Source organism: Pocillopora damicornis, chromosome 10 (assembly GCF_964200805.1).
Source record: "Pocillopora damicornis chromosome 10, jaPocDami1.2, whole genome shotgun sequence".
Taxonomy (NCBI): domain Eukaryota; kingdom Metazoa; phylum Cnidaria; class Anthozoa; order Scleractinia; family Pocilloporidae; genus Pocillopora; species Pocillopora damicornis.
The window spans coordinates 4,148,491-4,164,726 of record NC_142679.1 but is presented as its reverse complement, the minus strand read 5'-3'; the positions used below and the strand labels follow the sequence as shown (position 1 = coordinate 4,164,726).

Genomic DNA, 16,236 nt, shown 5'->3' with positions numbered 1-16,236 from the left:
CTCGAGTGGTCAAACGTCTGCGCACGTGTGAACCTTCTGATGGGCAAAAAGCGATCTCTCGGGCGTCAGAGCCAGGTTGTCTTGGAGGAGCTTTAGATTTCAGAATTTTGAACAGCCTGTAACTTAGGAGAAAGAAACCAAGGAAGGCCATGTTACAGAGAGTCACAATAATCGAGGTGACAAAAGCGTGGATAACTATTTCAGTGGCGTCACGAGTTAAATACTTTCTAGTCCCTGAAATTTTCCTGTGATGATAGAAGCAAGAATTGCAAACATCTGCAATGTGCAGTTTGAAAGACAGGGCGTCATCAAGAATAGCTACCGCAGAATGCGAGCAGCCTTGGCTGTAGCAACTTCAACATCCACATCATTCTCTCGCAACCTCTCTTTTTTTTATCAGTTGGTAAAAGGTGTCGTGAACGTGGAGCTCTTCAACAATTCTACTTTATGGTTTTGTGAGCGATAAAGCATTTTTTTTTTCATTCGTTTCAGTGCGCTTTTGTCGTGATAGGGAATTGTTTGATTACCCAGCCTGCGTTACGAATATTCCACCTTAAACTTCTTGCTTGAATGGCTTCTGCGTGCATTAGAAGAACAAATTTCTTTTTGAAGGACTTCCTAACTTAAATCGATATTATTTTACATCCTAACCAAGGCCACGTTTTTCTTTCGAGGAAAATTCCAGCGGGAAGTTACTGATATTAAAAGTATCGCTAAAAGTTTCTCACGGTCACTTAAAAAGTTTTCTGTAGTTGGACAAAAGTTAAGTTGTAGATGTATATTAGTGTTTTGGCCAGTTTCAGCGTTATTCCAAAAGACGTTTTCTTGGTCCTCGTGGTCTCTATATGAGTTTGATTTCGTATTTTCTTCAACAAAATTCGTATATGAGACTCTTCAGGCTGTACTCATGCAATGGATATACCCCATCTTTAATCCTTTCACTTCCACGACCTCATTGGTAATTCTCTTTACCCTCTGACATACAATTCTAATGACGTCAATTTGAAAATTTGATATTAGATCAACCAATAATCCCCTAATTGATATTTTTCTTTATTCGCATCACTTCTATGCTTGATATTGTATTGAAATTAAAAGGCGAAATTCTCTCCTGGTCACTCGTGGGAGGTAAGGGGCCCGGGTTAATACAATAGATGATAATGAGTCATGACTGAAGAATCTTTATTTGGGTGCAATTATATTCGCCTACTTCTTTAACGGTCATAAGTGGAAATTTTGATTTGAATGTCTGTCTAAAAACATATTAAGTTCCTTGAAAAGAGTAAATTTGCGTTTGCGCGCCATGACTTTGTGGTATTAAGCAGACGATAATACTTGAAAAACATTAAAAAGCCAAAATAAATTTTATCGGCTTTTCCTGATGTCAGATATTGTGTTTTACTCTTGATATCTTTAAAACTTGATTTTATTTAAGATTTAGCATAAGGCATTTAAAAATTCAGCCAATATGGAAAGGATAAAGCAGAGATACAGATAAAAAACATGTTGCTGTTATGGTCACGTTAGAAAGAGGACAAAATTTTCTCATATATAGCAAAATTTTCATGTTTCACTGTTGATATTTTAGCTCGTAGAATGTTTGTCTCTCACAAAACCCGAGACAAAAGACGAATTTAGAAAATACATGATATTGTTGCTTTTGGAGCTTTTAAATCTGTGAAACAAGCTGAAACGGTCTAATACCTCGACCACTGTACATATATCACTTCCACTGTTTTAAACTATTACCTCAACCACTCTAAAACTATCGACTTCCTCGATTTCTACAAAGCTATCACCGCTATTAGCCGGTAATTTAGAATTAACAACTGAGTTAATAACGTAAATTGGCCACCGTAAAATGTTTTACAGCTGGCGTTTCGAGCGTTACCCCTTCGTCATTCGCTCAAAACGTTAGCTTTTAAACTCTTTACGGTGGCCTATTTACGTTATCTACTCAGTTATTAATACTAAATTACCCTGCTATACTCTCTCACCGTTGCAGCACCATAGTTTTTTTTTAGAACCATACCACCTTTACTATCGTCCAAATACTCAACCACTGTTTAACTAGCTATTACCTCAACCATCCAATGATCGTTTTTGAAACCAAGAATGTTTGTCACAAACAGAAGCAAATATAAACGAAAAACGAGGTAGATAGGATATTGCGTTTTTACGTGTCATGATTTGAGGATCTTAAGCACACGTGGTATACAAAATAAAGACATGCATCAACAAGCTAAAAAAAAGGCTCTAGGAAGAAGGATGTTTTCCATAAGTTTTTTTTTTCGGCAACCTGACAAAAAGTATTGGCGTAAGTTTTTTCTTTGATAGAAAAAAAGGGAAAATAGCTTCCTGCTTGGGCCCGAAAGTTGATGAAAACTCAAAATTTATCCTTATTCTGGATCACCTCTAATAGTTACAAAGAAACACGGCTAAAAATACCCTCGCAAACATCTCAAAATGATTTCCTCGGGTTTGTTTTGGCAACCTGATGATGACGTTGGCCAAACAAATATTTGCTTTAGTTTCCCCTTAAATTGGTAAATAAAAAGGAAAACTTGAAGCCAAGCTAATATAAGACGTAATCAAAACTGCGATTTTTATTTCGTAAATAAATAAATATATTGTAGTACACTTCCCTCCTTCGCCCTGCTGAGTATTGAGCAAAGGCAAGAGGTTATAATCTCTTGGCAAAGGTCTTTACGCACCAACCTGGCGCAGGACATGTGGCCTGGGAACCGTTGCTCCTTCTGTAAATGTCTTTTAAGAGGCTCGAAGTGTCCAACATCAATAAACACATAGACAAAGTATTTATTAAGTACATGAAACAGTGTCAAATGAAGCAATACACGGCTCATTTGTCTAAAAACGTAGAACTGAGTTCTAAATTAATTATTGTCAATTTTTTAGCGTCAGTTACATATGTAACCTCATTACATTAGCACACCAAGAGTCTTCCAACATCAAGAACAGCTAAAAAAATATATTTTTTGTGGTATAGCCAGGAAATACTAAAGAAAAAGCTCACTTAAAAGTAAAAAGTGTAAAAAAAATTGCAACAAAAAGAACAAAAATGAAAATGTGGCACATCCGGCTAGGCTCTCCCTTTTCAGAAGCAATACTGCAGGAGACAAATATTGCTGTTTTTTCATTAATAGTGAATCTTGCATTCGGGAGACACTCCTGCAACAAGAAAAAAGCAAACTCTGTTTCTCGCCAAGCCTTAATAAGGGTCAGCAAATGCCTGCGGAATTACTACCTCAACGAGTTCTAAGAGCCACCTCACCTTATGAATGTTGTGCACGATCAGATCTGAAAAACTGAACCTAACAGTAGTCTAAAATAATTAGCTAGACACCCCCGCTAACTATGGGTACACACCTTGATGAATAATAATAATATTGATGATGATAATAATAATAATAATAATAATAATAATAATAAAAACCTAATATCGGCAAATAAGCGTCAAATGTCGTGCCATGACATTACATGTGAAATCATCAGCTATGCACATCAATCGAAGTGTCCAACATAGACAAATAAAATAATACAAAAACATAGACAAAGTATTTATTAAGTACATGAAACAGTGTCAAATGAAGCAATGTACGGCTCATTTGTCTAAAAACGTAGCATTGAGTTCTAAATTAATTATTGTCAATTTTTTAGCATCAGCTTCATATGTAACCTTATTACATCAGCACACAAAGAGTCTTACAACATCAAGGACAACAGCAACAAAATATGTTTTTTCTGGTATAGCCAATTTTGGTTTCGATGTAAATCTCACTCTTCAATTACGTCATAACAGGCTCGATTGTTTACGACACAGGAAATACTAAAGAAAAGCTCACTTAAAAGGCAAACATTGCTGTTTTTTTTATTAAATAGTGAGTCTTGCATTCGGGAGACACCCCTACAACACCAAAAAAGTAAACTCTGTTTCACGCCAAGCCTTGATAAGGGTCAGCAAATGTCTGCGGAATTACTACCTCAACGAGTTCTAAGAAAAATAATGTTTTCTACAAGTTTTCTTTGGCAAACTGACGAAAAGACTAATATTAGCATAAGTTTTCTCTTTAATAGAAAAAAAGGAAAAGCAGCTTTCTGCTCGAACACGAACATTAAAGAAAACTCAAAATTTATCCTTACTCTGGACCACCTCTAGTTGTTACAGAGAAACACGGCTAAAAATACCTTGGCAAAAGATCTCAAAATGATATTGGCAACCTGTTGATGACGTTGGCCAAACAAATATTTGCGTTAGTTTCCTCTTTAATTGGTAAATAAAAAGGAAAATTGAATGCCAAACTGATATAAGACATAATCAAAACTGCGAGTTTTATTTCGTAACATTGCCTTCTTGTCCGATATCATCAGCGTCATAATAAATAATTGATTTCTCCACAAGGAAACTTAAATAACTCCGTGAGAAATAAATCTGCAGCACAATACTCAATAAATATACTGTAGTACACTTCCCTCCTTCGCCCTGCTGAGTATTGAGCTCAGGCATGAGGTCATAATCTCTTGGCTTAGGTCTTTACACACCAACCTGGCTCAGGGCATGTGGCCCATGAACCGTTGCTCCTTCTGTAAATTTCTTTTAAGAGGCTTTTTTTTTTTGTGCTCCCCATATAGTTAGATCTGAGATGAAAGCAGCAAAGCCGCAGTGTTGATTGCAATCTCGCTAAGCGCGCATAATCTCTTTTCATGTGTTTAAATAAACCTTGCCATTGGATATTTGATGTGCAGTATTTTATTAGTTGGGTGTGAATGATTGGAGTTTCTTATGAATGTTGCGCACGATTAGGTTCAAAAAACCTTACAGTAGTCTAAAAGAATCAGCTAGGCTACATACCTTAATGAATAAAAAAAAAACCTTGCAATATCGGGGAATTGAACGTCAAATGTCGTGCCATGACATTAGCTGTGATATCCTCAACTATGCACGTCAATCGAAGTGTTCCAACATTAAAAAGAACATAGACAAAGTATTTATTTAGTATAAATGCAACAATGTAAATGGTGCACCCCTTCATTTGTTTAAAAACGTAGCTCTGAGTATTACATTAGTTATTGTCTACTTTTGTGCGTCAGCTTTATTGGTAACCTCGTTACATTTACGCAACAATCAAAGTCTCTCAACATCAAGAAAAACAGCAACAAAATATACTTTTTCCGGTATAGCCAATTTTGATTTCGATGTGAATCTCTCCCTTCAATTACGTAATATAGGCTCAATTGCCCACGACACAAGAAATACCAAAGAAAAAGCTCACTAAAAGCAAAAAAAGTAAAAAAAAATTGCATCGAAAAGAACGAAAACGAAAACGTGGCACATCAATGAAACAGCGATGCAAATTTTCGTTCTTGTAACTTGAACAAAATATGTAATTTTTCTCAGGAAAATACATTCCTCTGAGTTGATAGATTAATAAAAGAAATACAAAGGATCTCGAGTAGTACAACAGAAATCTTAAAATAACGCATCTGCTAGAAGTTTTATGTAAATACGGAAAAACGTAAAGTCTTCTTGAGGAGCAAGTAGAACCCAAAAAAGTTTGTGTTGACTAAATAGGCCGGTATAATCAATTACTGGAACAATATTTTGAAGTTATTTGCACGTTTTTCCTGATTCCCGCCAATATAAATGTTCCTTTACAACGAAAAAAATCATCAGAGCAGCACTGCTTCTACAAAGGAGCTGCTAAGTTGTTTGGTAACCAAGCAAGAACAGGACCGGAATGAACAAGTTCGTTCTTTCCGCCCTTGTGGCATTCTGCGCAGCTGTATCTTTGCAAGTTGTTGTATCGTATGAACCCCTAGAAAAAGCTGCCTATGAAACCCAGCAATCCGACGATTATGGTGCAGTGAAGGATGCAGTCGACGCCAATGCAGATGAAGGATTTGAAGATGATCTGAGCGATTACAATCATTTCGACGAAGATGAAGTTGACAATGATGAAGATGAAGAGAGTGAAGAGGATGCAAATGGGTGAGTGTCTTTTCTGCCATCACAAACGCGGACATTTTTAATTTGTATCACTGCGTTGGCTTTCATTTAAAGGTATCAGACGCCAACCCCAACCCACCAACAAGGAATGCTCTGGCTAAAGGGAAAAAGATAATTTGGGTTAAAAATTAATTAAACGATTCTTCGTTTAAGTAAATGTACACAACTAAGATAGCTGTAAAATGTTTGAGAAAAGCTAATCAAAAAATCAGTTTCATTTGCATTCGAGTTTGGATCGAAAATTTAATCCACCATGCAATCTGTGTTATCGGAATGAAGGCATTTCTAAGTTTGGACGATGATCGTTAGTTACTTATTTTGCTTGAAACCGGTGTTTATCCACTTATGGTTTTGGGGCCAAAGTTAATGAAGATCTGCGAGGAAAGAAAGGGCACTTGATAAATTATCCGTATTTATAATGAAATCTATGAACTCCACGGGTTGCAGATATCGTCATTCTAAATGAATTGAGGTCATGGGCGGTTGGGGTTGTGGTATTTCAGGGGATTTCTCATTCATTTACACTTCGATCAGTACTTAGGCGTAATCAAATTTGCTAGTGCAAAACATAAGAACCCTGGCACTTGCCAAAATATCCTCTTTAAAATGTGCTGGTAATTGATGAAAACGGGAAAGAGCATGGTGCGATATGGAAATGACCTCCTTCTGGATCCAGGTCTTAAAAATGACCTGCCCCTTCTTCCCAACCAAATGTCGCATCAGAATTTTTCCGAAAAAAGGTAATATTTCTAATTTAGTTTATTTTTGGAAATAAATCAGCTGCTTACTCCATATATTGCCCAAACTGAAGTAAATGTAGTTATAACTTCCTTCTCATGTCTTCTTTCAGAAGCAATGATGTCCAAGAAGATCCAAAACCATTTTTTCGCAGAATAAGAGTCCCGAAACCAAGATTCCGGATCCCGAAGCCAAGAATCCCGCTTCCAAGAATTCCAAAACCAAGGATCCGGATCCCGAGAATCCCAAAACCAAGATTCCGGATTCCAAGATTGCCAAAGCCCCGCCTCCCGTTTGGGAAGAAGTAAAGGGACTTACCCACTGAATTAGTCTGTTAGAAATCGAGGCCACGAGAATCTTTGCCATTGATCTTTGATTCACACTCTAAATGTGTAAGCAAAAAGTTGTAATACGTTAAATTTTGTGATCTAATCAACTGACTCATCTGGTAATAAAACACATTCAGTAGCATGTTATTCAATACGCGTCTTTTTAAGTGCGGAGTTTGTAGTGCCACAACTGCATCACGGCAGAAACGTCGTTCACATACTGAACTCAGAATTGTACAATTCCTAATATTAGACCTCATGCGACACGAGGATAAGCTATGCGCTTGAGCGAGTGCATTCACAGCACTATCTATCACAATGATGGCTCTGACGAAGGGCTAACGCTCGAAACGTCAGCTTTTTTACCCTTTACGGTGGCTAATTTACATTTTCAACTCAGTTCTTAACACTAAATTACCTGCCATTCACAACACTAGCCTGGTGGAGAGGTTTTGAGGAGAGGTTTAGCATCACGTTTACATGAAAGATAGAGTGAAAATCTTACGTATAGAACAAATGCGAAATAGCTTGGTACTTTCAAAAGAAATGGCAAAGCCCAATCAGTACACAGGAAAAATGGCAAAAAATGGGGAAAATCGTGGTCACGTGGTCAATCTTGTCGTTTATGCTTCGTGTAAACGCGGTGCTAAATCTCTATAATGAGCACGAGTGAGTGTGCCTCGTAGCGGTTCTGGCGTGAGAATCGTACAAAAAAAGGGGCAAAAAATGGGGAAAAACGTGTTACGTTTCGCACAAACACCGTTCTAAATCTTTCTAATGAGCGCGAGTGAGTGGGCCTCGTAGTTACTCTGGCGTTACAATTGGACGTACACGTTGCTTATACTGAAAAGGACGAATGTTGCAATGCACGCATGCGCAAGTTGATCCCAAAGAAAAGGACAGCTATGTGACGAACTAGTCTTAAATAGGTTTTCAAGCAAGTTGAGGAAGAAAAAAGTTAGGCTAAGAATCTCTTGTGATAATCCTCGAACTTGATTCTCGAAAATTCAAGGATTAATAATAGCAGTTTTCAGCAAGGCACAGGGCAGGAAAACTGGAGGAATACAATCAGCACAAGTCCAATACAAGACATGAACAATTTTAGCAAGCAGTTCCGACTGGTTCTATAGTCCAATTTATGTTTTACGAGCGTTTTCCCCACAAGAATGGCCTCACCTGATGATCATTTTTTCATTATTGATCCAAATTGCAAAACTGAAGGTTACTGAGACAAGGTTACCGCAAACATATGCGAGCAAAGTCTTTGTGCCGTGCCATAAACTCCTGAGGTAGCGCAGATCCGGCTAGGCTCTCCCTTTTTAGAAGCAAATTTATGGGAGACAAATATTACTGTTCTTTCATTAATAAGTGAATCTTGCATTCGGGGGACACCTTCGTGATCGCAACAAGATAAAGGCAAAGTCTGTACTCGAGCCTAGTGCCCACCCAGCCGGTGTTTATCTCGGTTTCCTTAGCATGAAGCGACAAGAAGTATTACAACTCCCCCCCTGGATGGGATGCTTGTTCATCGCAAGGTTACCCCTCCCCTCCAGCATTTCATCAGGCTTTCCTAACAGTACCCATGACCGTACCCATTTAATTATACTCCAGGGTAGAGGGAAGTACTGTGAGAATAAAGTGTTTTGTCCAAAACATAACACATTAACCAGTTCAAGTCTCCAATCCGAACCTCTCCCCCTGGAATCCAGTGCACTGACTATGAGGCCATTGCGTCTCTTAACCCTTTAACTCCCATGAGTGACCAAGACAGAATTTCTCCTTACAATATAAATACAATATCAAACAGACAGGTGATGAGAATAAAGAAAAATATAAGTTTGAGGATTTTCTAGTTGATCCAGTACCAAATTCTCAGAACTAGCATCATAAGAACTGTATGGCAGACAGTAAGGAGAATTACTTATGAAATCTTGGGCATTAAAGGGTAAAATAGACGAAACGTTCCTTCAGTGGAGATTATGAAAAGGTGATGGGAACATTTTAAAAATATTACCAAAAATTGATTTCTCTAGAGTGGAAAGAGATATTCCCCTAGAGAAAGATATAATTCAGTCCCAGATATTTTTTATTTCGCCCTCTGAAGCTCCACCACCAGTAGAGCATTGGCTACGCTTCAGACATTTTTTGTTGAGTCGGAAGGTCGTTGCTAGCTTCACATGTGACACGCTTCTTGCATACCTCTGAGATCAACAGAACTTTAAGTAAGTAGAGTGATAACATGAAAATACAAATTTCTGGTTCGGCCTTTGAACAGAGAAAGATATCGTTCGTTCTGGGACGAGCGTAGGACAGAGAATAAGCATAAACCATCATCACGAAATTTTTGTTCTACGCCTCGTGGAGAAGATGTCGGTCTCACCTTCAGGACGAGCTTGTAAGTTGTTTAGGGGTATCATTTTTTTGAATATATCAAAATATTGAGAATAATCTTGGCTTTTGTGGATCAGCGTGTAAAAATTTCTCGCCCTATTTAATCTTCTTTACTGCGTTTTCCCGTCAAACCACAGGCGGCCCAAGCTCCAGCTGTGAGATGATCATCTTGCGCAATAACAGTCATGGCGGAATTATAAGAGTTTGTATGGGAATATTTACGACCGCTCTAAGGAATAAAAAAATACGTCAAATTCTCAAAAAAAAAAGCCCTTTTCTTATGTACGTTGAAAACCTCGAAATGAACAACTCGCTTAAATGGGCTCTGTTCATCAAAGTAAGCGGTCAGATAACAAGTGATACACTGTGGAAGTAAGGTGAAGTATTTTTATTGAGAATTTGACGTACTTTTTTATTCCTTAGAGCGGTCGTAAATATTCCCATACAAACTCTTATAATTCCGCCATGACTGTTATTGCGCAAGATGATCATCTCACAGCTGGAGCTTGGGCCGCCTGTGGTCAAACTTAGAAAAAAGCGGCTCTTGTGAAAATTGCCGTTATCACTTGTGGGGTGTAACTGCCAATCACTCATTTCAAAATTGAATACAAAGCACGCGTGACTTTGAGGCACGAGTACAAATATCCCTGATATCTATCGCTCCTCATTTGCATCAGATTACCGTTAATATCAAAGGACGCTTTCGGAAACCGCTAGAACAAAGGACGCTTTGCAAATCATAATTAGCAGTTGATTGTTTTGGAACAAAAAAAAAACTTCAGTTGTAACGGTCGCTGAATTTCAGTCAAAGAAAAAACCACGGGCCGAGGAGTGACTACGGCTTAGAGCCATTCCAGTAGTTTCTAACGGCTGTTTGACCCCATAGGTGATTGAAAATTTTATTGCAAAAGGACGATGTTCAAAATAAGAGGTTTCACGTTGCTCTTTGTATTTGCTTGGGTGATAAACGTATCATGTTATTCAGGTAAGTGAGCACTTGTTGTCAAACAAATTGGACATTGGATGATATGAAGGAAAACTCATGTCCAAAATGAACATTTCCAAATCAGTCTCCCAGTCTCCCAAACTTCTTTAGTGTTCGTCGCTTCCTAAACTTTCGGCAATTTGAGCCGGAATGGTACTGATTGTGATTTAAATCAAAAGTGGAGATAGGGTTGACGATTCGTGACGAAGTACGAAACTATTTGAATTTTTTGAAATGTTTTGTTTTCGAGCTGACCCAACAAAAGCATTGAAGCAGCTCAGGCAGAAAAATTGCCAGAGTCTAAAGCTTTCCTTATAACCCCATTCTATTCAAAACAAAGCCGTTGTCCCAAAGGCAATGTATTGTTTTTAGGTCAATCATGCTGAAAGCAATGAATGAGGTATTGTGGTGAAGCATATTTTGACGGAAGTTGTCGACCGCAGACGGAAGTTGCATTGTAAACCGTGAACGGAAGTAGTCTCGCATGCTACCCCTCCCCACTTATACTTAGTGAACGTCAAAATTAATTTCGATGAAGTTCAGAAACTCACGTGGAAAGAAATAAAATTTTTGTATGGTTTAATAATAATAAAAATAATAAATAATAATAATAAAAAGTAACAAATAAAAATAATAAGATAATATTAAAAGTAATAAAAATAATAATAAAATAATAACCTCAAATCACAATTCCGAACTTCTAAAAGTGCAACTTGAGTCGAGAAGCCAAAATGTTCTCACCTAAAGGATCCGTAGCGGGTTCATTTCAACACACGCTGTGATCACGCGGAAGAGCACCAAAGACAGCCATATTGGTAAGCCGCGCATTTGCGTTCGTCTTCAGTTGGTATAATGTAATCATTGCTCTATCATTGTGCTTTTCCTCGGGAGCTCTTCCACACACAGTCCACACATCAATCATAGCGGCCAAGATAGTCTCACTAAAATTTTTTTTGGAGCTCCAATATTATCTAATCCGGTCAGTACAAAATGTAGACTGCAGACTGCAGATCGGGTTAAAAATGCAGACTAGGTACAAAGTGCAGACTACAGACTGGATACAAAATGCAGACTGAGAATTTATACCGTTTTTTTCGTCTAGTGCGTGATAACGTGTCACCTTACCACTTACCGAGCGTCACGCAATCGCTTTTCCGCGATCATCTTTCACGATTATTTGCACTATTGTGGAATATTCCTTGCCCGTTTCTGGATCACAATATATTCTTCTCGCTTTGAGTCGGTTGATGTGATGTCTGTGCAGAATTTACCAACTTATTAAAAGTAGATGTAGATGTAAATGAGATGTCACTATTTGAGAAACCGTGACAATCGACAGCTTTGCACGTGTCCGTACGTTTCATCTTTTTAACCGATATGTGTTCATTTTGTTGACAAAAATGCGGACCGATACCAAAACTGTTCCTTCGACTTGATATATTTTCAACGTTCAGGGGTGTACACATACTGATTTACACATATGTGACTTATATCGTTACTGACATGAGGAATCGGCGAATTTTTATGGGGAAAAGTGAAGCGTTGCTTTCGTGACTGGCATTAGGCTAGTGTTTTTACCTCTCATCTGTTTGGTGACTACGCAAATATTAATAAGTGAAAATCAGACTATGTGAAAGCTTGAAATTCTATTGTTAAAAACAAAAGATATCAAGACACGGGCAAGGAATATTTCACGATAGTGCGAATGATCATGAAAGATGAGGGTCACTAACATTTTGCAAAACGATTTCGGTCAAGTTCGACAAATTCAGGGTTTACGGATAACAAGGACTCAAAATGCAGCCGTTGGCGACGACTGCTTTCCCCTCACTATTTCCCCTGAAAACCATGTGATCTCCCCTTCCCCCTCCCCCTCCCCCTCCCTCAGGCGAAAAATAATGACTTGTCTCCCTATAATGAGCTTAATTGTCTCAGTTCTTTCAGTTTCAGAACGGAAAAACCATGCAGAAGGAAATATTTATCAGGATAAACGGGAAGCCGTACTTTATCGTGGACAATTGTGGTCAGCCACTTATGATAACAATAGGGAGGTCACAAATGTCTTCATTCCTTACACTGTTAAGTTAGGGGGCTGGTTCTCAGGACTTGGTAAGTACAAAGCTCCTCCTCGGCTAACGAATTTCCCCTAGCCTTTGGATCTTTCCCGTGGAGTGGGCGGGGCGGGGGGTAGTGGTATGCCCCTCTCTTAAGCCCAAACTTTCACCTCTGTTTGCCTGTCACCGAAAATCTACTCATTCTTTGTGTGTCGAATGCATGGAATGATATACAAATTTCAAAAACCTTCAGTAAAAGACATGGCATCTTTGGCATTTTCTACCTCAGGATGTGTCATAAGAAAGACGAAAGGAATGATTTGGTTTCTGATCTGTTACCATCCGACTGATTTGAAGTCAATTTTCTTCTAAGTAACGCTTCAACTAAATATAGCCTTTTTAAACTCTTTTTAATGTTTTATTGTTGATATTATCATTCCTTTTGTTTGCCTCCTTCCCTCGAGTAACTGGCATCAAGACTCCTTTCACTACCATAAATGACTCTTTCTCTCAGCCTCTGGCTACGATGTGTCTGTTCTTCAACTCATAGTTTTCAATAGCAGGCAGAGTTTGAGGAAACTCTTCGGATCAACAGGAGATAAAAACTTTCTATATTTCAATGCAAACTGAAAAGTCTTTTAAATTTTTAGATTATAGCGATGAGGAAACTATCAAAGAGGCAGCGAGTGTTATCGCTAAGCACACTTGCATCAGATTCGTTGAACGAAAAGATGAAAAGGATTACATCGAATTCTACGAAGACAGCAAGTAAGGAGTAGGGGCAAATTTTAGACAATGCTTTGTTATTCACCACTCTGTATAATATTTTTTACTTGTAGTTTTCCCTTTCCTTGCAATTGGTTCCCTGTTCATGTAATCAGTAATGTACCTTAATAATTTTATAGCTGTTGTTGTTGATTTGCGGGCTAAACTCCTGCGCGAAAATGCAGTCTGATTTTCCATCTTTCTCGACTGTTCGATGCACTCGCGCAAATTTGAGCAATTAAAATGTAAAAACCTGCCAACGTTTTCATTGGAGAATATTACTCTGTGATGTAAAAAATATTCTGTTGCTATTCACTCCAGTAATGTCTGTGAGTCGTACATCGGCAAAAAAGGCGGGAAACAGCTTTTGTCGCTGGGAAGCGGCTGTAAGAACAGAGGTCATGTGACTCACGAGCTGATGCACGCCTTGGGATTTTTCCACGAGCATACCAGACCAGATCGAGATAAGTTTGTCAAGATATTATGGGATAACATCAAGAGAGGTGAGCAGTCTTACGCAATACTACTTTTTCTTTTCTTTCTTGATCAACTCTTAAAAGAGCTTGGTAGTCGCATTGACAAGACGATTTCTCTTTCATACACTCCAGATCACTACAAGCAGTTTGAAATCCGCAAGCGAGGAGTCACAACTTTGGGTCAACCATACGACTTTCAGTCCATCATGCACTACTCCAACAAGGAGTTTAGTAAAAACAACAAGGACACCATCCAGGCCCTATCAGATCCAAACATGCCTCTTGGTAACGTCAACTCTTTATCTGCTGTGGATATCTTGCAAATTAACCTGCTCTATAACTGTCCCGAGGCACTCAGACAAGGTACTGCAATAACATAGGCACGCAACGCATCCAGAGTCCAAGTGTATTTTGAAATTCACAACAAGATCATCGTGCGCCAAATTAAATCATATTCACCTTCCAGTCACTATTTTTTCCTTTTCAAATACGTCTATGCTTAAATATTCTGATGTTATGATGCTTTTTTACCACCGTAACCGACCTTCCTAGTAGAACGACTGATAATGACCGAATAAACAGTTACTATCGAAATCTATTTGAAATGGAAAAGCTGATCATCAAGATTCAATTCACGATCATTCGACTGAAAAATCACTCTTGCTTTTTCTTCTCGTTTGACCTCCTTAATCAGGGTCATATCATTATCACCGCAGGAAAACCACGTCTTTAAAAATACAGCCACCAACATATTCAAATCATTTACTCACTGCATCAAAAAATGTGTGTTCTCTAATTCACAGTGGTCAACTATGAAGTAACCGTGTACACAGGAGACAAATATTTGGCGGGAACGGATGGCCAAGTGTTTATAGAGCTGTTTGGGCGGAACACTGTCGGCCAATTGCAGCATTCAGGCGAGGAAGAATTAGCGGGTAAAAAGAGCGCCTTTGAGATGAGAAGGTGAGAATCAAGTTCAATGCTAAGGTCAGCCTGACAACCATTATGAGAGGTTATTAAAGGGGCACTGTAATGTCTTTAGTTATCACCACTCACCGGAGGACATAAAAGCGTCAAAATCTTTGGTAGAGAGGGGGAGAGATACAGAATTGAACTGTAGCCTCATAATTTTTTTCCTGTTTTTAGTGTGGACAGATTTAACGTTATTTCGCCAAACCTTGGAAAACTGATCAAACTGACAGTCAGACTTACCGACAGAGGATACGGAGGAGCATGGTACCTAGACAAGGTGATAATTTGAAATGCGGGAGTCTGGAGTCTAGTATAGATGAGTAACCTTAAACGCGCAAGATGGAGTTGAGTACAGATTTATAACCTTTTTGGTCTAATCATATAAACTTGGAGGCAGCTTGAGAGGATACCCCAGAAGAGACCGAGATGGCGAGTAGTTTCAATGGACTGATGGTCCGGTAGGAGTGGGGGGAAACAAGTAAAGTTACTAATTCTCATTTTTCGATGAAAACGAAAATTGCAGAAAAGACTCATCAAAACTGAACGAGTAGTTTTGAAGTAGTTTAGATCGATCCTTTTTTTAAAGGTGGTGGTTATCGAGTTTAAATTAAACTGTGGGCGCCTTACCCCCTTTATTCTTTTGAAGAGGTGGTCAACTAGAATAAGGCAAATGGAAAGAAAATTACGGTCCATGGGAAGAACTTCTCTTAGCGGCTTATTGCAATTTCAGTAATTTTCAGAGTGTAATCTTTATTGAAAGCCAAGCTGCCCTAAGGTAATTGCTGGAGTCAGGCTATTTGGTAGCTTAAGTAGGATGAGGCGTGGTACCGTTACTGGAGGCTGTGGTTACGGCTGGGCAGAGGAGGGAGAGGGGAAGATGAAGGAAGGAGGATTGAAATGAAAGCGGGTCGTTCCCATCCGCTCTGTTTCCAAACCCACCTCGGCGATTCTCTGTCTCCTTGCGCCAGAATGGTTTCATTTTCCTCAGCTCTGTTGTGATCCAACAACCCTTGTGGTTTTATTTGTTTCTCAGATCCAAGTTCAAAACAGAAAGAGGCGTGTGAATGTTTCTTTTCCGTGTTTCTGCTGGTTTGGTGGAGGTTCTGACACCAAGATATTGGAACCTTCTTCTTAGTTTGATAATGTGATAATTTAAGTCGAGATAATTTTCAATTGTTGTATGAAATGGTTTAAGCTCAGAAGTAACAAATCATCGTGTAGTCTGATCATCCGAGTGATCTAAGTCTGAGCGGAAGTCGTCAACGAAGTTATGCATCAATCAATTCGAAGCTTTAACACCCCCTTCCCCCTGGGGCAAACCTCGGGGAATTTAAATTTTGAAGATTGTTTCATTCAAGTTGCTGAGCACAATGGGGTCCAGCCTAACCATTGTTTCTTGTAGAACCTTACTTCTGATCCATTTGACTGTAAAAGTGAACTTTAAACAACCCCCTGTTAAAGGATAAAATACGTTTATTCCGCTGTAAAGACTCGACAGCTC

General features: G+C 38.7%; 2 protein-coding genes across 3 annotated transcripts; both read left to right on the top strand.

Moving 5' to 3' along the window:
• The first annotated feature begins 5,575 nt into the window (after positions 1-5,575).
• LOC113669207 (uncharacterized) lies at positions 5,576-7,234 on the top strand. 2 transcript variants are annotated; one of them, XM_089183647.1, is made up of 2 exons: positions 5,576-6,007; positions 6,879-7,234. In XM_089183647.1, exons 1-2 carry the CDS (start codon positions 5,757-5,759, stop codon positions 7,069-7,071), a joined length of 444 nt encoding a protein of 147 aa, XP_089039773.1. In that variant the 5' UTR covers positions 5,576-5,756; the 3' UTR covers positions 7,072-7,234. The 2 variants fall into 2 exon arrangements, with proteins under 2 accessions (XP_089039773.1, XP_089039772.1); XM_089183646.1 differs by having other exon boundaries at positions 5,667-6,007; positions 6,876-7,234.
• Positions 7,235-10,263: 3,029 nt separating this feature from the next.
• Positions 10,264-15,945, top strand: LOC113669210 (hatching enzyme 1.2). Its single transcript, XM_027185212.2, has 8 exons — positions 10,264-10,468; positions 12,413-12,577; positions 13,173-13,290; positions 13,609-13,790; positions 13,896-14,126; positions 14,567-14,726; positions 14,910-15,012; positions 15,769-15,945. The coding sequence occupies exons 1-8, from the start codon at positions 10,399-10,401 to the stop codon at positions 15,868-15,870; spliced, it is 1,131 nt and encodes a 376-aa protein (XP_027041013.2). The 5' UTR covers positions 10,264-10,398; the 3' UTR covers positions 15,871-15,945.
• Positions 15,946-16,236: the final 291 nt, after the last annotated feature.